The 25,016-nt window shown below is 47.7% G+C and overlaps 1 protein-coding gene across 1 annotated transcript in view; it reads left to right on the top strand.

Annotated features, from left to right (window-relative positions):
• svep1 (sushi, von Willebrand factor type A, EGF and pentraxin domain containing 1) overlaps window positions 1–25,016 on the top strand; it is a 206,251-nt gene that overhangs the window by 45,183 nt on the left and 136,052 nt on the right. The window contains exons 5-11 of the mRNA XM_078215305.1: window positions 357–536; window positions 4,602–4,781; window positions 10,145–10,342; window positions 14,255–14,373; window positions 15,941–16,070; window positions 18,966–19,073; window positions 20,354–20,485. Of these exons, the coding sequence (XP_078071431.1) occupies window positions 357–536; window positions 4,602–4,781; window positions 10,145–10,342; window positions 14,255–14,373; window positions 15,941–16,070; window positions 18,966–19,073; window positions 20,354–20,485 (1,047 nt within the window). The remainder of the gene's footprint in view (window positions 1–356; window positions 537–4,601; window positions 4,782–10,144; window positions 10,343–14,254; window positions 14,374–15,940; window positions 16,071–18,965; window positions 19,074–20,353; window positions 20,486–25,016) is intronic.

Here is a 25,016-nt window from a genome sequence, read left to right as displayed (position 1 = left end):
GCAGATGGAGGAATGCAACAAAATCTCCAGGACTGCACAGAAGGAGAGATGGCAACCTCAACAGTTTGAGGTTAAACAAAAATGCCACCAACAAGGGTGATTCAATCATTGGATTGTAGCCAATGTCCGTACTCAGTACGGGACAGACACATCTGTAAATTTCAGCGCTTGTTAAAGTGGTGATGAGAATGAGAAATTAGTTTCCCTTCAATTTCAATAAATGCGCCCAAACTGAGTAAGCAAAAGAATACATATTACATTCCGCCGACAGGGTCTGAAGTTTGTGTTAATGAGTGTCTAATGGACAGTGTTCGGGGTGATGTGTTTTGTTACTCTCTCTCCGTGTGTACGAGCAGTCATCCAGTGTTCCAAGTTGCAGCCACCCGTGAACGGATACTTCATCCAGAACTCTTGTAATAACTATTACAATTCTGCGTGTGGAATCCGGTGCAAAGTCGGTTTTGACTTGGTGGGGAGCAGCATTCGACTGTGTCAGTCAAACAGCGTCTGGTCAGGCCTCGACCCCGAGTGCAGGGGTAAGTGTTAACCTCAAAGTATTCTAATGCTAAAATATAATTTATACTTCCTGTAGTCTATCACATATTTAAAGTTCTCAGCTCCTTCTGTTACACAATGAGAGCCGCCATGTGTCCAACAGGACCCCCGTGATTAGTAAAGCTGAAACCAGCTTCTCTTTCTTGACAATGGTTATTGACACTCTCATAACTGTCCTTCCACTCAACCCAGCATCCCAACTATCCCCCATTGATATGGACTGAACGACAAAATATCCATCACATCTTTCTCTGAACTATAACAAAGCCATTAACATTTACAAGCCTTAACAATTCATAAAGTCATAGAGGTTTACAGCATGGAAACGGGCCCTTCGGCCCAACTTGTCCATGCCGCCCTTTTCTTTTTAAACCACTAAGCTTGTCCCAATTGCCCGTGTTTGGCCCATATCCCAGTGATCAGACATTGAGCACCAGAATGGCTACAGTGTGACAAGGCATCTGAGGGGGCTACCTTGTGTGGCACCTGAGACTTCAGGCTTCATCGTGCATGTAATCGCAAATCACAAAGCTTGCAGGACCGTGGGTAGGTTTCAGCGCTTTGTGTCTGTGCTGCCTCTCTGGAAAATCCTCCAATTAGCCCCATGTTTATTCCCCTTTGACACTCTGATGATTGGTCGGAAATCAGTTGCAGATTTTGACAGGTGATGGTGAGATGATCGAGCAATGATTTCAGAAGAAACTATAAAACAGGTTGAAGAAAATCGGGGGAGCAGTTCACTTTTTACGCTTCACTTTCTCAGTGTGTTCCAATAATGCAAACACACAGAATCCCTACAGTGCAGAATGAGACCAATCGGCCCATTGAGTCTGCACTAACAACAATCCCACCTAGGCCCTATCCCTGCAACACCACATATTTACCCTAGCTATTCTTTTTAACCTACACATCCTGGAACACTGAGAGGCAATCTAGCACGGCCAATGCACTTAACTCGTGCACCTTTGGACTGTGGGAGGAAACCGGAGCACCCGGAGAGAAACCCACGCAGAACGGGGAGAACGTGCAAACTCCACACAGACAGTGACCCGAGCCGGGAATTGAACCCAGGTCCCTGGCGCTGTGAGGCAGCGGTGCTAACTACTGTGCCACCGTGCCACCCGTTCCTCAAGATATTCCCCAAGATAGTCCGAAGCACCATAACTGTGAACTCAAAATAAAGCTGTTTCGGTGCTCTGCCAAGAGTGGATGTGAACCAGGGGCCTGGACAATGGTGGATGGTTAAAGTAACTCTCATTTCCAGGGGAAAGTCCAAGCTAAGTTAGTAACAAACATGCTGCTTCCTTCATCACTGATTGTATGGATAATTCAGGAATCTTGAATTAAAGCTGATTTGTCTGAAGAGCTATCCCATTTAATCCCATCCACCTCTCTTTACAGATCATAGAATCATAGAAACCCTACAGTACAGAAAGAGGCCATTCGGCCCATCGCGTCTGCACTGACTACAATCTCACCCAGGCCCTACCCCCATATCCCTACATATTTACCCACTAATCCCTCTAACCTACACATCCCAGGACACTAAGGGCAATTTTTAGCATGGCCAATCAACCTAACCTGCACGTCTTTGGACTTTGGATCACCTTACACATTTCCATTTTCAAATATCTATCCAATTTCCTTTGGAAAGTTACTATTGACTTTGCTTCCACTGTCCTTTCAAACTGCCTGCCTTTTAAAAAATTAATTCATGGGACGTGGGCGTCACTGGCTGGGCCAGCATTTATTGCCCATCCCTAGTTGCCTGAGGGCAATTGAGAGTCAACCACATTGCTGTGGCTCTGGAGTCACAAGGCAGCCCCCTCAGATATGTGAAGACATTCTTTTGTCTCTTGCCTGACTTGTTTTTTCAACCTGTGTCTCCTGGTCACTCACCCTCATGCCAGGGCCTGTCGATCATTTTGGATGGGTGTAAAAGATTCTGAGCTGTTATTCCGAAGAAGATCGGCGGGGGCGGAGGAAAGGGCAGGGGGCTGGGGGGGATGGTTCCCAACTGGTATCTTCAACCAACACCACTAAATCTGGGCATTATCCCACTTTGTTGCTCAGTCCTCATCTTCGAGGTGCACCTCATCAAGCCTTTTTTGACAGCGCCTTCCAAACCCGCGACTTCTACATCCTAGAAGGACAAGGGCAGCAGACACATGGGAACACCACCACCAGCAAGTTCCCCTCCAAGTCACTCACCATCCTGACTTGGAAATATATCGCCGTTCCTTCACTGTCGCTGGGTCAAACTCCCGGGACTCCCTCCCTAACAGCACTGTGGGTGTACACCATGTGGACTGCAGCATTTCAAGAAGGCAGCTCACCCATTACCTTCTCATGCGTGGAGATACCAGCGTTGGACTGGTGTGGGCACTGTAAGAAGTTTCACAACGCCAGGTTAAAGTCCAACAGGTTTATTTGGTATCACGAGCTTTCGGAGCATTGCTCCTTCAGCCACTCACCTGATGAAGGAGCAGCGCTCCAAAAGCTCGTGATTCCAAATAAACCTGTTGGACTTTAACCTGGTGTTGTGAGACTTCTTACAGTTCTCAAGTGCAGTTAGGGATGGGCAATAAATGCTGGCCTAGCCAGCGACACCCACATCCTGTGACAGAATAAAAAAATCCTTACCCACCCTGGCCCACTCAGTCAAATCTCTGGGCCATTATCTCAAAAATAATCATTGACAAAGAGAAGATGATTTCCTTTATCTTTCACACCAATCACCCGTGGCAAGTTCATCGCAAAGAAATTCTCTGAAGTGAATTTACAAACATTGAAAATCAATGGTCAAATTTAGAATCACTGTAAACAACTTATTATTAACTAGGACTCTGTGTGAGTCTGACACTGTAAACAACTTACAGTTTTAAAGTTTATTTATTAGTCACAAGTAGGCTTACATTAACACTGCAATGAAGTTAGTGTGAAAATCCCCGAGTCGCCACACTCCTGTTCGGGTTACACTGAGGGAGAATTTAGCACGGTCAATGCATCTAACCAGCATGTCTTCCGGACTGTGGGAGGAAACCGGAGCACCCGGAGGAAACCCACGCAGAGACGGGGAGAATGTGCAAACTCCGCACTGACAGTGACCCAAACCGGGAATCGAAGCCGGGTCCCGATCGCTGTGAGGCAGCAGTGCTAACCCACTGTGCTACTGTGCCGCCCTAAAATGACCAACTTATTATTAACTAGGACACTGCGTGAATCTGACGCTGGGTGGAGTAATTCAATGGAATTAATGTTGTGATAAATCGAGGGTGACTCGACGAGGCCTCAGAACAAAAAAGCTTTATTGCCAAAGAAACAATTAACTAAATATACAAATACAGTCGGACAGAATAACTCTGCGACCGTGCACACCTCCTCCCTGGCTCCAACTGTCGATCCTTCCTGACCCGGGATACACACCCTCGCACTCGATTGGCTCAGCACCCCGCCTCGACGCTCCATTGGGTCCTGCCCGACCGTGTGACCCTCAGGGTACGTCCCCTTAAAGGAGCCACACTACCAAAGTTCGAAAAAGCTTTCACATCAGTCTGGTCCAATCAGTATCTAACACCCGTACCAATGACAAAGTGTGAATGATCCAACCCATCTTGTCCTGGTGACAGAGGGCAACCACTTTTTCGGGGTGGGGAGGGGAGGGGGGGTCTTTCAACTTGCCTGGGCACAGTGGATTTAGCCAGTTGACTGTCTAAAGGGGGTTTTAACCCAACCAGAGAATCTAACTCCATCCGTTTTACACTGACATCAACAGAGACCAGTGCTGGGTCAAAGTGTGAGTCAGCTTCTACTCAGTGTGTTTGGTTAAAATGACCACCCATCATAAACCCGCACCCCCAACCACAAACACACCCCCCCCCGCCCAATGAATGGAGATTGTCAGAGGGTGTTCCTTTGAAGTCATTCTCTGAGGGTGAGAGACGGTATTAAACCAGGCTGCATAAGAATCTGTTTAATTGTACTCCATGCAGATGTTTTCAAGAGCTCCCTATTTATTTCCTGACACTTTCCCTCTCTCCGTGCAGTTCGCTCCTGCCCCAGGTTACGGAAGCCGGAACACGGCTCTTTAAACTGCTCAACTGATGACACCTCCTACAAAACCGTCTGCCGTGTGACCTGCAACAAAGGCTATGTGTTAGAGGGCAGGTCAAAACTCACCTGCCTGGCGAACATGCTCTGGGATAGGAAGGAGCCGAGATGTGTTGGTAAGTCTGCCGGATAGTTCATGGTTGCCAACTGGCAGGGGGAGCGCAATGACTTCATCAGCCATCTGGGCAGATGTCACTGGCTCCCCCTTGATTCGAGAATGATGTGTACCCGGGGTCCTGGGTCATTCATTCAATCGTGGGACGTAGGTGTCGCTGGCTGGCCAGCATTTATTGCACCAGGTTAAAGTCCAACAGGTTTATTTGGTAACACAAGCTTTCGGAGCGCTGCCCCTTCATCAGGTAAGTGGGAGTTCTGTTCACAAACAGGGCATATAAAGACACAAACTCAATTTACAAGATAATGGTTGGAATGTGAGTCTTTACAGGTAATCAAGTCTTAAAGGTACAGACAATGTGAGACTCACATTCCAACCATTATCTTGTAAATTGAGTTTGTGTCTGTATATGCCCTGTTTGTGAACACAGCTCCTCACTCACCTGATGAAGGAGCAGCGCTCCGAAAGCTTGTGCTACCAAATAAACCTGTTGGACTTTAACCTGGCGTTGTGAGACTTCTTACTGTGCTTACCCCAGAACAACACCAGCACCTCCACATCACAGCATTTATTGCCCATCCCTAGTTGCCCTTGGAGGGCAATTGAGAGTCAACTACATTGCTGTGGCTCTGGAGTCACATGTAGGCCAGGTGGCAGGTTTTCTTCCCTAAAGGACAGTAGTGAACCGTTCTGCTGTGGGTTTTTAGGTGATGGATATAACAAGATTCTGATGACCATTTTTTGTCAAATATGTAGCATTTTATCAGGACACATAATGGATGAAAATTCTTGTAATTAAACTCATTGGGTGAGATTCTCCGGCCTTCCTGCCGCTTGTTTCCTGCCGGCGGGAGGTGGCGCGTTGTTTGCTAGCGGTGGGATTCTCCAGTCCTTCCAGCGTGGAGTGACGTCAATGGGAATTCCCAGTGTGAACGGTCGGAGAATTCTAGTCAATATTCCCAAGCAGTCGCATCTTGTATTCCCTATTTCAGAGGATTGCACCTACAAGCAGACTAAAGCTTGTTTCTCTTGGGAAAAGATAGAGGTGACCTGATTCCAATTCCAACACTCTTCCCGCACCCAGTGGCACACTAAAGCAGGCTTTTGTCTGTCTCCATAGCTAGTTCTGTAGAAGAATCTCTCACACTAGATTGTTCACTAGATTGATTCCAGAGATGAGGGGTTTGTCGTATGAAGAGAGATTGAACAGTTTAGGCCGATACTCTCTGGAATTTAGAAGAATGAGGGAAGATCAAATTGAGGTATACAAGATGATAAAAAATATGGATAAAGTAGATGTGGAGCGGATGCTTCCGCTTGTGGGGCATTCTAGGATGAGAGGTCATAGTCTTAGGATAAGGGGAAGCAAATTTAAAACAGAGTTGAGGAGAAACTACTTCTCCCAAAGGGTTGTGAATCTGTGGAATTCGCTACCCCAAAGAGCGGTGGATGCTGGGACAGTGAGTAAATTTAAGGAGGAGTTAGACAGATTTTTAATTGGTAATGGGTTGAAGGGTTAAGGCAGGAAAATGGGGATGAGGAGCATATCAGCCATGATTGGATTACAGAGCGGACTCGATGGGCTGAATGGCCTAATTCTGCTCCTATATCGTATGAACACTTATTTAAACTCTGCTTCAAATTTGAAGGTTAACAGAAGACAAGAAGGTTGGAATGAAATAGATGGTGATGGTGAACTGAGCACAGTTATTTCCCCCAGCCTCAGTTTAAGACACACCGGTGTGTTCCTCATTTTAGTCCCCTTGCAATAAACCTTCGTTCTGATAAGGAGGTCTCTCTGAGCGAGAAGCCAGAATGTCCTGGCGATAGCACCTTGCTGATCATACCCTGGTCGTCATAACTGTGAACCTACTGCCACCCGCTGGTGCACTTGGTAATTGCATCAGTAAACTTGACTTCAACCGAGATCCTTTGGTGTCACTCGCATCCCTCCCGGGAAGATTGTGGTTGTGCCGCCTTCGTTACCATCACAACCATTCCAAAGTTTGTACGCAACACCAAACTGAGTGTCACTGATATAGAGGTGGACCCTGACTATGTACAGGAAGACGTTAAAGAACATAAGAAGTGAGTGTGTCATTAGCAACTGAACTTGTAATAAAGAGGAATGCAGTACATTTCAATAGGACCAATAAGGAGTCCAAATACCGTGACAAAGTGGGGTAGAGGAGCAGAGAAATCTTGGGGTATACAAACACTGAGAACACAATTTATAGAATCCCTACAGTGCGGAAGAGGCCATTCAGCCCACCGGGTCTGCACTGACTCTCTGACAGAGTATCTTGCCCAGGCCCTCTCCCCCACTCAATCCCCATAGCCCCACACATTTTCCATGGCTAATCATACACATTTTGGGACACTCAGGGGCAATTTAGCGTGGCCAAGCCACCTAACCCACACATCTTTGGACTGTGGGAGGAAACCGGAGCACCCGGAGGAAACCCACGCAGACACGGGGAGAACATGCAGACTCCACACAGACAGTGACCCGAAATGACCCCCAGTTGCAGATTATTATTGCCAAATAAATACACAAACCAACACACTGGGATTCTTTACTAGAGGGATGGAGCTGAAAGGTAGAAAAATTATACTATATTTATATACAATCTTGGTTAAACTGCACTTAAAGTACTGTGCACCATTCTGATCCCAGGTAGAGATGGTGGGGTAGCAGTATTGTTACTGGGCTAGTAATCCAGAGCCTGTCTAAAGCTCTAGGGACCCGGATTCAAATCCCACCACTGCAGCTGGTGAAGTTTAAATTCAATAAATAAATCTGGAATATAAAGCTTTGTCCTGGATGGTGTAAAGCTTCTTGAGTGTTGTTGGAGCTGCACTCATCCAGGAAAGTGTACAGCTATTATCGATTGTTATAGAATCCCATCTGGTCAATGCCTTTAGGGAAGGAATTCTGCCATCCTTATCTGGTCTGGCCCTTCCCTGTTAATGGTTACCATTGACCAGAAACTGAACTGGACTGGCTATATAAATACCTTGGTTACAAGAGCAGGTCAAAGGCTAGGAATTCTGCATCGAGTAACTCACCACCTGACCCTCCAAAGCCTGTCCACCATCCACAAAGCACAAGTCAGGAGTGTGATGGAATGCTCCCCACTTGCCTGGATGGGTGCAGCTCCAACACTCAAGAAGCTCAACAACATCCAGGACGAAACATCCCGCTTGATTGGCACCCCATCCACCACCTTCAACTTCCACCACCAACACACACGGCGTGTACCATCTACAAGATGCACTGCCGCAACTCAGCAAGGCTCCTTAAACACCACCTTTCAAACCCACGACCACTACCATCAAGAAGGACAAGAGCAACAGATACTTTTGGAAACACTGCCACCTGGAGGTTCCTCTCCAAGTCACTCATTATCCTGTCTTGGAAATATATCACCTTTCCTTCACTGTAACTGAGTCAAAATCCTGAAACTCCCTCCCTAACAGCACTGTGGGTGTACCTACACCACAGGGACTGCAGGGTTTGAAGGCAGCTCCGATTAACGGCCATCCAGCCTGGAGCGTGCTCTGTGAAAGGTTGCCCGCAGCCAGGGAGGGCAGGAGAAGGGCGAGCGCTGAGGAAAGGGAGGGTGCGACTGGCATTTCTGATGCACTCCCTCAGGGGAACAGGGGCAGCGGAGTCGTCTGAGAGAGCTGCAGAGTTGTAAAAAAAACAACTATGCCACAAGAGGGCAGCACAATCACACACTGATCTCAGTCCCCAAACACTTCACTCTTTTATATTGGAGACCTGATCATTCATCCTGGCCTGGATGGAGGTTATGTGCAAAATTATGAAGGTTGCCTTGCTAATTAGCCAACAGTAAACGCGAATGGGCAGCTTAGAATCCCAGTCAATTGTTGGGTTAATTCATTAAAGAACAAAGAAAATTACAGCACAGCAACAGGCCCTTCGGCCCTCCAAGCCTGCACCGACCATGCTGCCCATCTGAACTAAAACCCCCTACTCTTCCGGGGACCGTATCCCTCTATTCCCATCCTATTCATGTATTTGTCAAGATGCCCCATATAGGTTACTATCGTATCTGCTTCCATTATCTCCCCCGGCAGCAAGTTCCAGGCACCCACCACCCTCTGTGTAAACAAACCTGCCTTGTACATCGCCTTTAAACCTTGCCCCTCGTGCCTTAAACCTGTGCCCCCTAGTAATTGACTCTCCTATCCTGGGAAAAAGCTTCTGACTATCCACTCTGTCCATGCCTCTCATAATCTTGTAGACTTCTATCAGATCACCCCTCAACCTCCGTCGTTCTAGTGAGAACAAACCAAGTTTCTCCAACCTCTCCTCATTGCTAATGCCCTCCAGACCAGGCAACATCCTGGTAAATCTTTTCTGAACCCTCTCCAAAGCCTCCACATCCTTCTGTTGGTTGGCTTCTTGATTGTCGCTGAGCGCACGAGGAGGGTGTGATAATGTCGGAACACACACTCGACATCTTCCCGCACGACTTTCCACACGTCCGGGTCTGGCACCCACCCAACGAGCAACGCAAAATACTCACCCTGGAGAAGGTGCAGAAAGAGTTTACTGGGCTGATCCCGGAACTGGGAGGTGAAAGCTCCCGGGAAAGATTGAACACCTTGGGGATCTTCTCTTCTGAAAAGTAACGTTCTGAGTTGACCGCAGTCTTTAATATTGTGAAACCGTTCGATGTTGTGGATGGGGAGAAAGTGGGGGCAATACTGGGATCATCATCAAAGGAACTGCCACTGTTACTCTGCGCGGCGTTATATTGCAGGGCCTGTCTCGTGGGGAATGCTTGCTTCCTTCAACAACACATAGGAAAATATATGACAATCGATAAACACACACAGTCAATGTCAGAACCAAATACTCTGCATCAAACACCCGAGTCCAATATCCAAATAAAATGGGGAAAGAACACTGGCCCTGGCAGCACGGTGGCACAGTGGTTAGCACTGCTGCCTCACAGCGCCAGGGACCCGGCTTCGATTCCCGGCTTGGGTGACTGTCTGTGTGGAGTTTGCACATTCTCCTCGTGTCTGCGTGGGTTTCCTCCGGGTACTCCAGTTTCCTCCCACAGTCCAAAGATGTGCGGGTTAGGTGGATTGGCCGTGCTAAATTGCCCCTTAGTGTCAGGGGATTAGCGAGGTAAATATGTGGATTACAGGGATAGGGCCTGGGTGGGATTGTGGTCGGTGTGGGCTCGATGGGCCGAATGGCCTCTTTCTGCACTGTAGGCAGTCTGTGATTCTATGAAGCCTGCTTCGTTTTCATACAGATGTTTTCATTTAACTGGAATCTATTTCACCCGTTTTAAGATCCATTTTCCTTTTGTGTTTCTACAGAAGTCCGGTGTCCAGCCTTACAGAAGCTGAGTGGGGTGATAGTTTCCCCCACTCTTTGCAGGAAAGCTGCAATTAAGCCAGGGAGCGTGTGCAAATTGAGCTGTCGCCATGGTTACAGCCTGTCAGGCGTCATGGAAGAAGTCCACTGTCTGAGCAGCGGCAAGTGGAGTCAGATGCCGCAAAAAGCTTTTTGCCAAGGTAAATGTTACCTGTGCACTCGAATAAGACTCGAGTTTGGAACCTGCTGCAACATCCACACTTGTGTCCAAAGTCGGCTGTTTATCAGCTTGTTGTCTGTGGGATCTTATGTTGCTGCGGTATTTCCTACCTTAGAACATTGAGCTTGGGCTGCCTTTATTGGTCATGAAATGGAGATGCCGGCGTTGGACTGGGGTGAACACAGTAAGAAGTCTCACAACACCAGGTTAAAGTCCAACAGGTTTATTTGGGAGCACAAGCCACTAGCTTTCGGAGCGTTGCCCCTTCATCAGGTGAGTGGGGGCTGTGTTCACAAACAGGGCATATACAGATACAAACTCAATTTACAAAATAATGGTTGGAATGCGAGTCTTTACAGGTAATCAAGTCTTAAAGGTACAGACAATGTGAATGGAGGGAGCATTAAGCACGGGTTAAAGAGATGTGTATTGTCTCCAGCCAGGACAGTTAGTGAGATTTTGCAAGCCCAGGCAAGTCGTGGGGGTTGCAGATAATGTGACATGAACCCAAGATCCCGGTTGAGACTGTCCTCATGTGTGCGGAACATGGCTGTCAGTTTCTGCTCAGCGATCAGTTTTTGCTACGACAACGGATGAATGGACACCGCTCGACAATCACCAGACAGGAGTGTTACCTTCCTGTCGGGGAACACTTCAGCAGTCACGGGCATTCAGCCTCTGATCTTCGGGTAAGCATTCTCCAAGGCGACCTTCACGACACACGACAACGCAGAATCGCTGAGCAGAAACTGATAGCGAAGTTCCGCACACATGAGGATGGCCTCAACCGGGATCTTGGGTTCATGTCACACTATCTGTAACCCCCACGACTTACCTGGGCTTGCAAAATCTCACTAACTGTCCTGGCTGGAGACAATACACATCTCTTTAACCTGTGCTTAACCCTCTCTCCACTCACATTGTCTGTACCTTTAAGACTTGATTATCTGTAAAGACTCGCATTCCAACCATTATCTTGTAAATTGAGTTTGTATCTGTATATGCCCTGTTTGTGAACAGAACTCCCACTCACCTGATGAAGAGGCAGCGCTCTGAAAGCTAGTGGCTTGTGCTACCAAATAAACCTGTTGGACTTTAACCTGGTGTTGTGAGACTTCTTATTTTATTGGTCATGTCAGTGATAAACCTGCCACCAGAATGTTCTGTATGTTGGGGCAGAGCCCCTTTTAGGGAATGGGCCATGTGATCTGGGGTGCGGGGGTGAGCGGTTGGGAGTGGGCAGTCAACGTTTAGAGTGTGGAGTGAGTAGACTGAATGAAGATCCGTGTTCCCTGATGCCTGTGTGGAGCAGTTCTGGAGGAGACACCTCAGTACTCTGAGATTTAACGCCATTTGCAGGCGTTACAGTGGGATTGAATATCAGTCAGGCGGTTAATTGCCTGCCACCGGGGTTCCTGTGACCTTAAAGGAAAGGTTCCTCCTCCAAGAGGCTTCAATAATCAGAGGGTTCCCAGAAGGACACTACCAGAAGAACGGGGAAGCTTTGGAGAGAGTGCAGAAAAGGTATACCAGGATGTTGCCTGGTATGGAGTGTATTAGTTATGAGGAGAGATTAAATAAACTGGGATTGTTCCCCCTGGAAAGACGGAGGCTGATAGAAGTTTGTAAAATTATGAGGGGGTATAGATAAGTTGGAAGCTTTTTCCCAGGGCAGAAATGACAATTACAAGGGAGCAAGTTCAAGATGGGTGGCATGGTAGCACAGTGGTTAGCACTGCTGCTTCACAGCTCCAGGGACCTGGGTTCGCTTCCCGGCTCGGGTCACTGTCTGTGTGGAGTTTGCACATTCTTCTTGTGTCTGCGTGGGTTTCCTCCCACAGTCCAAAGATGTGCGGGTTAGGTTGAGTGGCCATGCTAAAATTGCCCTTAGTGTCCTGAGATGTGTAGGTTGGAGGGATTAGTGGGTAAAATATGTAGGGATATGGGGGTAGGGCCTGGGTGGGATTGTGGTCGGTGCAGCCTCGATGGGCCGAATGGCCTCTTTCTGTGCTGTAGGGTTTCTATGATGATGATTCTATGATAAGGGGGGAAGGTTCAGTGGAGATGTGTGGGGGAAATTTACACAGAGGGTGGTGGGGCCTGGAATGCACTGCCAAGTGAGGTGGTTGAGGCAGTCACGTTAGTAACATTGAAGACTTATCTTGATAGGCATATGAACAAACGGGGAATAGAGGGATATAAGCAGTTGGTTAGATAGGTAAATGTGATCGGCACAGGCTTGGAGGGCCGAAGGGCCTGTTCCGTGCTGTACTGTTCTTTGTTCTTTGTACTGCCACGGGAATAGTGGCCATTGCTGGAAGTGCAACAGGCCCTAGAGCAGGGGCACCAGTGGAGGCCTGCAGCAGATCGATGAATGGGGTAAGTTCAGTGGAGTCAGTCAGGTAGCCCCATCCTCCCAGCAACACCTTCAGTGTGAGGGGAAGAGGGTATCTATCAGTGGGGTGTGATGGGGTGGGGGAGTGTTAGCCCTTACTGCTGGGTGCCCAATCAGTAGGGTCCTCCCACAGGGAGGCTGCCAGGGCACACCCCCAACATGGAGCATGGTTTCCACTCCCGGCCGCTGGAGGAATAACAATGGCGGCGGGATCATGTCATTAAATGGCCCTGAATTGGCCACTCAAATGGCCTCCGGGTGGCAATGTCTTCCTCACTCCTGGCTTAATGGGTGGGGGAGTTGATAAGGTGACCTTCCAACTTCCCATCCAACTATACAACCCCCCCCCTTTCCCCACCTTGCCCCATCTCAAAACCTTAGGGGCATTTAAATTCCACATATATTTTAAAAATATTTCATTGGCTGTAAAGTCTTTGGGATGTCCTGAGATCATGAAAGGTGCTATACAACTGCAAACCTTTCTTTCTTTGGTTAGTTGCTTGATATCAGCCAGATTGCTTGGATTTGTCAGACTTTGTGACTCACTGCTATCCATTTCTCTTTGAGATGGAACTTTGCCACAATGAGGTAAAGGGATCTATCTGGGAGGAAGTTCTGGTCAGTGTATTGGTTTCTGTTACAATGTGGCCCTTTATATCCGCAGGCTGGACTTGTTCACACCCTGTCCTTCAATGAGACTGAGCATTCGGGAGCTTTAAATATTGAATACTCTGGGGCGGCACGATGGCACAGTGGTTAGCACTGCTGCCTCACAGCGCCAGAGACCCAGGTTCGATTCTCAGCTCGGGTCACTGTCTGTGTGGAGTTTGCACGTTCTCCCCGTGTCTGTGTGGGTTTCCTCCAGTTTCCTTCCACAGTCCAAAGATGTGTGGGTTAGGTGGATTGGCCATGCTAAGTTGCCTCTTAAAGTAAAGTATATTTCTAGTCACAAGTAACACTTACATTAACACTGCAATGAAGTTACTGTGAAATTCCCCTAGTCACCACACTCCGGCGCCTGTTCGGGTCAATGCACCCTAACCAGCACGTCTTTCAGACTGTGGGAGGAAACTGGAGCACCTGGAAGAAACCCACGCAGACACGGGGAGAAAGTGCAAACTCCGCACAGACAGTGACCCAAGCCAGGAATTGAACCTGGGTCCCTGGCGTTGTGAGGCAGCAGTGCTAACCACTGTGCCACTGTGCAGGGGGCTAGCTAGGGTAAATGCAAGGAGTTGTGGGGATTGGGCCTGGGTGGGATTGTGGTTGGTGCAGACTTGATGGGCCAAATGGCCTCCTTCTGCACTGTAGGGATTCTATGATCCTATGGCTTGTGTCCGGTGTGGACATTTTTATTACATTAAAGGTGCTATATAAATGCCACATGAATACTATTTGGTCTTCTATTAGGTGAACAACATTACAATGTAAAGGGACTTGTTTTGCACCGTGTTGTTTTAATTGAATTGACGAGATGGGGATTTTTTTATCGATTAGATATTGAGGCTCCAAAAATCCACTGCCCAGAGGAACTCGAGGTAGCGACTGCAGAACATCAGAAAACAGCTAATGTCACGTGGCAGACACCAGACACCAGCGATAACTCTGCTGATGAAGTGAGTGCTGGGTTCAGGGGTTGATCCAGATAAAGACCGGGATTCTCTGACCTCGCCCGCGGCTGGGATTCTCCAGTCCCGCTGCTATTGCACTTGGGGCGAATGGGATCAAAGGCTATGGGGAGAAAGCAGGATGAGGCTATTGAGTTGGGCGATCAGCCATGATCGTGATGAATGGCGGAGCAGGCTCGAAGGGCCGAATGGCCTCCTCCTCCTCCTATCTTCCATGAATGAAGATTTGGCTGAGCGCCAAATTCTCTGTTCTTGCCGGCAGCAGTGGTGGGACGTCCGACATCGGAAAATCCCGGCCAAAATGTTTGGTGCCTTTTTAGAAATTATTTTCTGGGAATGGGCGTCACTGGCATTTGTTGCCCATCTCTAATCGCCCTTGAACTGAGAGTTGTTAAGAGTCAACTACTTTGCTGTGGATCTGAAGTCACCTGCAGGCCAGGCCGGGTAAGGATGGCAGATTTCCTTCCCTAAAGGACATTAGTGAACCAGATGGGTTTGTACAACAATTGATGATAGTTTCATGGTCACCATTACTGAGACTAGTTTACAATTCCAGATTGAATCCAAATTCTACCAGCTGCCGTAGTGGGATTTGAACCCATGTCGCGAATGTCTTACTAGTCCAGTGACATTACCAGTGTGCCACCATCACCACCATTTGTGGCTCAGTGGAGGGCACTCTTATCTATTAAGTCAAATTATTGTAGGTTTAAAGTCTCGCTACAGGTGACTTGAGCACAAAGCCTAGGCTGACATACTGAGGGAGTGCTGCACTATCAGAGGTGCTAACTTTCAAATGCAATGTTAAACATAAGGCTCCGTCTGTTTTTTGTAATACAAGTAGGGCACACAGGTTAGCACTGCTGCCTCACAGCGCCAGGGACCCAGGTTCAATTCAGACCTCGGGTCACTGTCTGTGTGGAGTTTGCACGTTCTCCCTGTGTCTGCATGGGTTTCCTCCGGGTGCTCCGGTTTCCTCCCACAGTCCAAAGATGTGCAGGTTAGATGGAGTGGCCTTGCTAATCATAGAATCATAGAATCCTACAGTGCAGAAGGAGGCCATTTGGCCCATCGAGTCTGCACCGACCACAATCCCACCCAGGCCCTATCCCCATAACCCTATGCATTTACCCTAGCTAGTCCCCCTGACACTAAGGGGCAATTTATAATGGCTAATCCACCAAACCCACACATCTTTGGAGTGTGGGAGGAAACCAGAGCACCCGGAGGAAACCCACACAGACACGGGGAGAACGCGCAAACTCCGCACAGACAGTGACCGAAGCCGGGAATTGAGCCTGGGCACTGTGAGATCGCAGTGCTAACCACTGTGCCACCGTGCCCCCCTTTACTGTGTAGGTTAGGTGGATTAGTTATGATGGATGTGCGGGATTGCAGGGATGGGGCAGAGGGGTGGGCCTGGGTGGGATGCTCTTTGGAGAGTCTATGGGGATTCGAAGCTTCTGAGATTCCACGGCCAGTGGGTTCTTGTGGTGACCTAGGGCTGAATTTATTGACATTGCCGCTCACAGTAATCTTTCCTCTTCACCATCAGGTGTCTCTACAAGTCATTCCTGCAGTAGTCCCCCCTCACCTCTTCCCAATTGGAAAAATCACCATCATGTATACAGCAGCGGATAAGAGTGGGAACAAGGCAAACTGCTCCTTTAATATAAAGGTCATTGGTGAGTAGACATGACCCCTCAACATTCACAGCTGTGATCTTAGCCAATATTCCTCTATTTAAGCAATGTAGGTGCCGTCCCAAATGCCAATAGTTTTCTCTTTAGTATAATTCTGCTGTCAGTGACTCTGAATGATTTAGCATTTTGGAATGATGGCTACTTTTTCCTTCATGGCCTTGCAAATGACAGAGTTGTCATCTGACAAAGATTCCTCCCAGTCCTACAGACACTGATTTGTGTATGGACATTTGAGAGGCTCTTCTCGTGTACTCTCCTGGATGTGTGGTTATTCTCTCAGCTTTGGGGTCCAATCTCCCTCCACCTTGCAGCCTGTCTTATGTCTCCTTTTTAACCAATATTGCTTTTCTAGATCTTTCTAATGTGCACCGCCTGTCTTCTTCCTCCTTACACCGGTTATCCATCCTCCTCCTTCTCCAGGTACCATGCTCTAGAACAAAGACAAAGAGCAAAGAAAAATACAGCACAGGAACAGGCCCTTCGGCCCTCCAAGCCCGTGCCGATCATGATGCCCTAACTAAACTCAAAATAAAAACCCTTCTGCCTTTACTCGGTCCGTATCCCTCTATTCCCTCCCTATTCATGTACCCATCCAGGTGGCTCTTCAATGTTGCTAATGTGCCTGCTTCCACCACCTCCTCTGGTAGCGCATTCCAGGCACCCACCACTCTCTGCGTGAAAAACTTCCCCGTACATCTCCTTTAAACTTTCCCCCTCTCACCTTGAACCTGTGCCCCCTCGTAATTGGAAAAAGCCTCTGACTATCCACCCTGTCTGTGCCCCTCATAATTTTGTAGACCTCTATCAGGTCTCCCCTCAGTCTCTGTCTTTCCAGTGAAAACAATCCTATTTTATTCAACCTCTCCTCATAGCCAACACCCTCGAGACCAGGAAACATCCTGGTGAACCTTCTTTTGCACTCTCTCCAAAGCTTCCATGTCCTTCTGGAAGTGTGGTAACCAGAGCTTCACGCAATACTCTGTGGCACTTTTTGGACTTCCATTGGTTGATCCATGATTATTCTTGGTAAAGTACTGCAGTAGTTTAGCATTACGATTATAGTGTGGAAGGCCAGGAACCTTTCCCTCTCTTACTGCCTGTCATCAGTTTGTTTATTTATTTATTAGTGTCACAAGTAGGTTTACATTAACACTGCAATGAAGTTACTGTGAAAATCCCCCAGTCGCCACACTCCGGCGCCTGTTCGGCTTCACTGAGGGAGAATTCAGCACGGCCAATGCACCTAACCAGCACGTCTTTCAGACTATGGGAGGAAACAGGGGCACCCGGAGGAAACCCACGCAGACACGGGGAGAACGTGCAAACTCCACACAGACAGTGACCCAAGTTGGGAATTGAACCCGGGTCCCTGGAGCTGTGAGGCAGCAGTGCTAACCACTGTGCCATGGTGCTGCACATTGTTGGAAGGGTTTACAAGCTGATAATCAACCCATTTGGCCACATTATGAACACATCTTCCTTGGTCGTCAAGTCCTGGAGTGGGACTTGAACCCGGAGCTTCGGGCCCAGAGGTAGGGACGCTACCCACTGCGCCACTAAACTCCGGTTTGATGTTGAGACTTGTGGCGGGATTTTACTTGTGGCCTCACTCGAGTGAGACAAGAAAATCCCGCCCAAAGACAATGGACATTTCCATTGTCCGCCCCTCGCCCACTCCAATTCCATGGTGCGTGGGGCAGTAGAATTTCAGTATTAGAAACATAGAAACCAGGAGCAGGAGTAGACCATTCGGCCCTTCGAGCCTGCACCACCATTCATTATGATAATGGCCGATCATCAAATTCAATATCCTGATCTCCCCTTCCCCTCATATCCCTTGATCCCTTTAGCTCCAAGAGCTATATCTAATCTCTTCTTGAGATCACACAACTTGTATCTCAAACTCCTACCTCAGGATCAGAATTCCCTCCATTCCCTCAGTCTCTCCTCCTTCATAAGGTCAACTAACTCTTCAACCCAAGCTTGGCGTGTTTCAATAACCACCCCTTTTTCTTCTCATGTATTTGGCAAAGTCTTTGATTTTTGGTCCTCATCCTTCATTCAGTTGCCAAACATATAAAAAGAATTGAAACTGGGATTGGGGCTATTCCTGTTACTGTATTCTGAAAGTTGCCATTTAAAGTGCATTTATAAATAACACAGTTGAACATGGAGGCTGTGGGAATTTCTGCAAAAAAAAGGTTTAAATGTTCACAAAATATTTGCGATATATTCAAAATGGATTGGACTCTGGCAAGATCAGGCAGCACGGTGGCACAGTGGTTAGCACTGCTGCCTCACCTCACAGCACCAGGGACCAGGGTTCAATTCCTGGCTTGGGTCACTGTCTGTGCAGAGTCTGCACATTCTCCCCGTGTCCGTGTGGGTTTCCTCCGGGTGCTCCGGTTTCCTCCCACAGTCCAAAGATGAGCAGGTTAGGTGGATTGGCCATGCTAAATTCTCCCTCAGTGTACCCAAACAGGCGTCAGAGTGTGGCGACTAGGGTATTTTTACAGTAACTTCATTGCAGTTAATGTAAGCCTACTTGCGACTAATAAATAAACTTTAAACTTTAACTTTAAAGGGAGTTGAGGGCAGGGTGAAAAGGAAGCATCGTTAGGCCCTCCTATCAGACAGTATCCATTACAATGAAGTGAGTAGTTTTAGAATATCGAAGTGCAGTTGAATGAGAGATGAGGAGAAGTTGTTCATTTGGTGAGTTAACATGACTGGGAATAACCTTCCTGAATGATTCATTAAAACAGTTTTGGATCCTGTACAATCTGTCCAATTCCTGTGGAACTTTCATTGACATTTGAGTAATAGTCCAGGACAGAGTTTACTTAGAGGATGATTATTTTTTTTACATTCCTTTAGATACTGAACCTCCTGTGATTGACAGATGTCGCTCACCATTGCCCATCCTGACGCATGAAGAGACCTATCAGGCCATGTGGGAGGAACCGCAATTTTCAGATAATTCAGGTATCATCGTTTGCAGCTTTTGGGGTACGAAGTAAGTTCCCAAATCTCTAAATTGAAGTTCAGCTAAACAGTTTGGATCTGACATCTCCCCGTGCCTGTGGATTATGGCAGCCATCTCTCAGCGTGAAAGTGGTACATGTGACACTCATGGGTTGGGGAGGAGGACATTATCCTCTTTGTGGCTTCTGGGAAATGTTCCATTTTTGGGGACCGTCACGAGGGTGGCAGAGAAGGTCAATTGAGAGAAATGATTTCCTCTGGTCAGGGAGTCTAGGACGGGTGGGGTGGGGATGGGGAGGTGGGGGGGGGGGGGGGGTGGGCAGAGGCAGAATCTAAAAATTCAAGTCAAACTTTTCAGGAGTGAAATTAGGAAACACTTCTCCACGTAAAAGAGTGGCAGAAGTTTGGAATTTATCCGCAAATGAGAATTGATGTTAAATCAATTGTTAGTATTAAATCTGAGATTGATGGACTTTTGCAAGTCAAAGGTGTTAAGGGATAGGCAGCAAAGGCGGGCACGTGGAGTTAGGCCGCAGATCAGTAAGTGATCTCACATTTTAGGAAATGTTAGCATCATCTCCCACCCTTCACTGCCCAGCCAGTGGAAATCGGGGGTGGTACAATTCAGAGGCCAGAGTTGGAGGAGTGCGGAGATCTCAAAGGGTTGTGGGGCTGGAGGGGTTTATGGAGATAGGGAGTGTTGTGGGCTGGGGGGAGGGGAGGGGCTGGTGAAGCCATGGAGCTCATGACAATCCATCCCTTTATAAACACAACTACCCACAGTCCAAAGATGTGTGAGCTAGGTTGATTGGCCATGCTAAATTGACCCTTGTTTCAGGGGGATTAGCAGGGGAAATATGTGGGGTTATAGGGATAGGGCCTGAGTGGGATTGTTGTCATAGCAGGCTTGATGGATCGAATGGCCTCCTTCTGTATTGACCCCTGGAGGATATTTCTTATCTGGGCGATGAACTCCTGGAGTTCTGTAACGGGCAGGTTATCCACTCTGCCAGGTTGCTGCCTGGGTGGTAAGGATAAATACCCATTTCAAAGAGAGGTGAATGAATCCAGCTATTGTTAATGACATTGGGTGGGATGCTCCGGCCGCTCATGCCCCAAGACGGGAAATTCCCGCCCAACCTCAAAGCACATTTGAATGGTGCGGCAAATTTTCTGTCTCGCCCGCTACAATTCCTGTGGCGAGCGAGATGGGAGAATTCCAGCCGCTGCCTTCCCTCCAAAACAGTAAGACTCATGACTTCTCAAATCTTTCTTCGTAGGTGCTCCAGTAAAGATTAAAAAGACACATTCACCTGGAGATTTCTTCTCCCGTGGAGAGACAGTTGTTCGTTACATTGCGACAGATCCTTCCGGCAATAACAGGACTTGTGACATTCAAATTGTCGTCAGAGGTATGAAACAAGGTTGTAGTCCAGCAAATGTTTTATTCCTATAACCAGAGGACACAGATTGAAGGGAACTGGCAAAGGAACCCGGGAGAAACAAGGAAATGTTTTTCTTCCACAGCCAATAGTTGTGATCGGGAAGGCGCTGCCTGAAAGGGCAGTGGAAACAGATTCAATAATCAAACGCAGATCGGATAAATGAGTGAAAAGGAGAAATTTGCAGGGCTATGGGGAAAGAGTAGGGGAGAGGGTGGCACGGTGGCACAGTGATTAGCAATGCTGTCTCACAGCACCAGGGACCATAAGACATAGAAGCAGAATTAGGCCACTCGGCCCATTGAGTCTGCTCCGCCACTCAATCATAGCTGATATTTTTCTCATCCCCATTCTCCTGCCTTTTCCCCATAACCCCTGATCCCCTTATTAATCAAGAGCCTATCTATCTCTGTCTTAAAGACACTCAATGACCTGGCCTCCACAGCCTCTGTGGCAAAGAGTTCCACAGATTCACCACCCTCTGGCTGAAGAAATTCCTCCTCATCTCAGTTTTAAAGGATCGTCCCTTTAGCCTGAGGTTGTGCCCTCTGGTTCTAGTTTTTCCTACTAGTGGAAACATCCTCTCCACGTCCACTCTATCCAGGCCTCGCAGTATCCTGTAAGCTTCAATAAGATCCCCCCTCATCCTTCATTCTTCGAGCTGAGTTCGATTCCCAGTTTGGGTCACTGTCTGTGCGGAGTCTGCACATTCGCCCCGTGTCTGTGTGGGTTTCCTGTCTGTGTGGATATTGTAGGCTAAGGATGAGAAATCGCTGGAGAAGGTGCAGGAAAGATTGTTGGGAATGGTTCCGGGGATTAGAGACCTCAGTTACACGCACAGATTGGTGGAGCTGGGGCTGATCTCAGAGAGGAGACACAGTGAGAAGCGTTTTGATAAGGCTGTTTAAAATCACGATGGGTATGGCAAAGTAGATCGAGAGAAACTTTTCCCATTGGTGGAAGGATCGAGACCCAGAGGACATAACTTTACGGTGATTGGCGAAAGCACCAACCGCGACTTGAGGAAAACCTTCTCACGCAATGAGTGGTTAGGGTTTGTGACACATTCCTCGAGAGTACGGCAGAGTTAGGTTCAATCGGGGCTTTCACCAGGGAATGGAAGAGAAAGGAGATGAATTGCAGGGTGCAGGGATAGGGCAAGGGGAGTGGAACTAGGTCAACTACTCTTGCAGAGAGTCAGCACCGATACGACAGGCTGATTGGCCTTCTTCCTTGTTGTAACTATTCTAAAAAAATTGAAATTGATTCATTATTGTCACATGTATTAATATTCAGTGAAAAGTATTGTTTCTTGCGCGCTATACAGACAAAACATACCGTTCATAGAGAAGGAAATGAGAGAGTGCAGAATGTAGTGTTAGTCATTCTATGATTCTATAGTTCATTTCTAATCCGACACACTCAATTTCCTAATTATCAGTGTCCTGGTGTTCCACTGAATTAGCGAGTAGCATCAGGAAAATGTCAATTTATAACTCAAGAGGTCGCTGATGTTGTGGTTTAAACTCAGAACTGGGACCCATTCTGCTACAAGATGACGAGGAACGAGACCCTCGAGGGGAGGTGCCTACACCTGCTTCCCTTCAAAGTGACTTCACATCTGACCTACAATCCATAAAGTTAACACTTGTCACGAATGTCATCCTTGCCGTCTGAACGGTCATGCCAGAGGTCACCGGGGAGTGTGGCTGAAGGGGGGTGAGGCCACATTGATCACCTGTCATGTGGTTGAGCTCAGACACTGATGGTGAACCTTCTCCTCGGAGCGTCACTCTCTGGTGAGAACGGAGACTTCAGGTTGGGAATTCTGGGATTTTGACCCAATAACCATGGCACAGGGACAAGTCAGGATGGTGTATGACTTGGAGGGTAACCTGGAGCTGACTGAGTTCCCTTGGCATTGTTGCTTTTAACCTTCTCTGTGGCAGCTGTGTAATAAGTCTTCAGAGGCAGAAGTCCCTCCACCAAAATCCCTTTATTTCCAATTCCAACAGCAGTACACAGAGTGCTCACAGTCAGCAGAGGAACTGACACTCCCAGTTAAATACAAGGAAAAGACTCCCTGATTGGCTCATCAATTGATTCCTTGATCAGGAAGTTCATACTCCAATAGGCTAACCTCAATGGCCTGATTGAAGTCATTGCAAGCTGTCAATGGGATGTTAATTTTATTGTGATGGTGCATGGGTGAAGGGTATTGTTTATCTACAGAATCCCTGCAGCGCAGAAGGACGCCAATTGGTCCATCAAGTCCGCACCGACAACAATTCCACCCAGACCCTATCCTTGTAGTCCCACGTAATCCCCCTAACACTAAGGGACAATCCCACCCAGACCTGTTGCCTGTAACCCCAAGTGTTTAACCCGCTAATCCCCCTGACCTACATATCTTGGAACACGAAGGGGCAATTCAACATGGCCAATCAATCTAACCCGCACGTCTTCGGACTGTGGGAGGAAACCGGAGCACCCGGAGGAAACCCACGCAGACACGGGGAGAATGTGCAAACTTCACACAGAAGTGACCCAAGTCGGGAATCGAACCCGGGTCCCTGGCGCTGTGAGGCAGCAATGCTAACTACTGTGCCACCATGCTGCCCAATGCTTTAAGTATTTAAGGCATTTATAAAGAGAGATTGACGCTCCATGCCTTTTGGTTTGGCATGGAGGAGTTTACTGTCTGGGCTCATGCTGCTGCACACCCTTCACTTCCTGGCATTCCGTCCTGTTGTCCATCAGTGGTGGGCTCTTGCCTTGAGCATCTTCCCCTTTTCCATCAAGGATTGGGCATTCAGACAGTTGCATGCAGCAGTCCCGTACAGCCAGAGGTTATATCGCTTTACGGACTCCCAGGCTGCCTGTATTTTCAGCAACCTTGACAGTCGGTGTTCCACATGTACGTAGATTGGGGGCATTTTCTCTCCCTCTTTAATTATCTGAGGGAGTTGCTGCTTAGGTTTTTGTTTGCATCAGCCTCACGCTCTTCTTCTTTGGTCACCCAGTGCAGAGAGGCGTGGAGAGAAGAGGACCTCCTCATAAGCCTGCTTCTGGGCCTGGTCAAGGTGGCCATCGACAGTCCCAGACAGCGGCTGGTGGAGGGGGGTCACCCACCCTCACTGTCTGACCCTTATGGTGACCTAATGCATGGCTGAGTGTTCCCGGAGAGAGAGCACACGATGTCCACTGATAATCTGTCACATGAAGAGAGACTAAGTCGGTTAGGATTATATTCACTGGACTTTGGAAGAGTGAGGGGGGATCTCACAGAAACTTATAAAATTCTAACAGGGTCAGACAGGGTAGATTCAGAAAGAATGTTCCCGATGGTGGGGGAGTCCAGAACTAGGGGTCATAGTTTGAGGATAAGGAGTAAACCTTTTAGAACTGAGGTGAGGAGAAATTTCTTCACCCAGAAGGTGGTGAATGTGTGGAATTCACTCCCACAGAAAGTAGTTGAGGCCAAAACATTGTCTGATTTTAAGAAGAAATTAGATATAGTGCTTGGAGCTAAAAGGATCAAGGGATATGGGGGAAAGGTAGTGTCAGGATATTGAATTCGATGATCAGCCATGATCAAAATGAATGGCAGAGCAGGCTTGAAGGGCAGAATGGCCTCTTCCTGCTTCTAGTCTCTGTGAAACATGTGTGAGGATTGTCCCATGAGGATTGAGTGGAATGGGCCAATATGCTCCTGAGTTTAGAAGATGGATGGGTGATCTCATTGTAATGTAGATAGTTTCTATGTTTCTATACTCCTGAGACCTTCCGTGACCAATAGACATCATGAAGGCTGAAGTGTCATCAGTCCTGAGTACACCATTTTAATTTGACTCAATAAAATTTCCTTTAAGATTTTGCCTTTTGTTTAAGGTTCCCCTTTAAGGGGCTGTCAATCATCATAATTGGATGGCTTAATTTGTTAACTATTTTAATTTACTGGTATATATAAAATAGTATAAAGGGAGACTGCTGGGACACTGGGTTGGGAGGTAGGAAACAGACATATGGATCGCTTTATTCTGTGACAAAAAACTCATTATCAAAGAAAATGGTTAGCACTGCTGCCTCACAGCGCCAGAGACCTGGGTTCAAATCCAACTTCGGGTCACTGTCTGTGTGGAGTCTGCACGTTCTCCCCGTGTCTGCGTGGGTTTCCTCCGGGTGCTCTGGTTTCCTCCCACACTCCAAAGATGTGTGGGTTAGGTGGATTGGCCATGCTAAATTGTCCCGTAGTGTCAGGGGGGATTTGCAGGGTAAATGTAGCATGGGGTTATGGGGATAGGGCCTGGGTGGGATTGATGTCGGTGCAGACTCGATGGGCTGAATGGCCTCCTTCTGCACTGTAGAGATTCTACGGATTCGATAAAAGTATCTGGTTTCATATTTCAGCAACTGGTTTAGGATTGGTTACAGAGGAGGAAAGTGTATCAAAGTGATCTTAGTGAGTTGCTGCAGTGAGTGCTGTAGATATTGGAAGCAT

Source organism: Mustelus asterias, chromosome 6 (assembly GCF_964213995.1).
Source record: "Mustelus asterias chromosome 6, sMusAst1.hap1.1, whole genome shotgun sequence".
NCBI classification, from domain to species: domain Eukaryota; kingdom Metazoa; phylum Chordata; class Chondrichthyes; order Carcharhiniformes; family Triakidae; genus Mustelus; species Mustelus asterias.
This window is presented reverse-complemented; position numbering and strand designations above follow the sequence as displayed.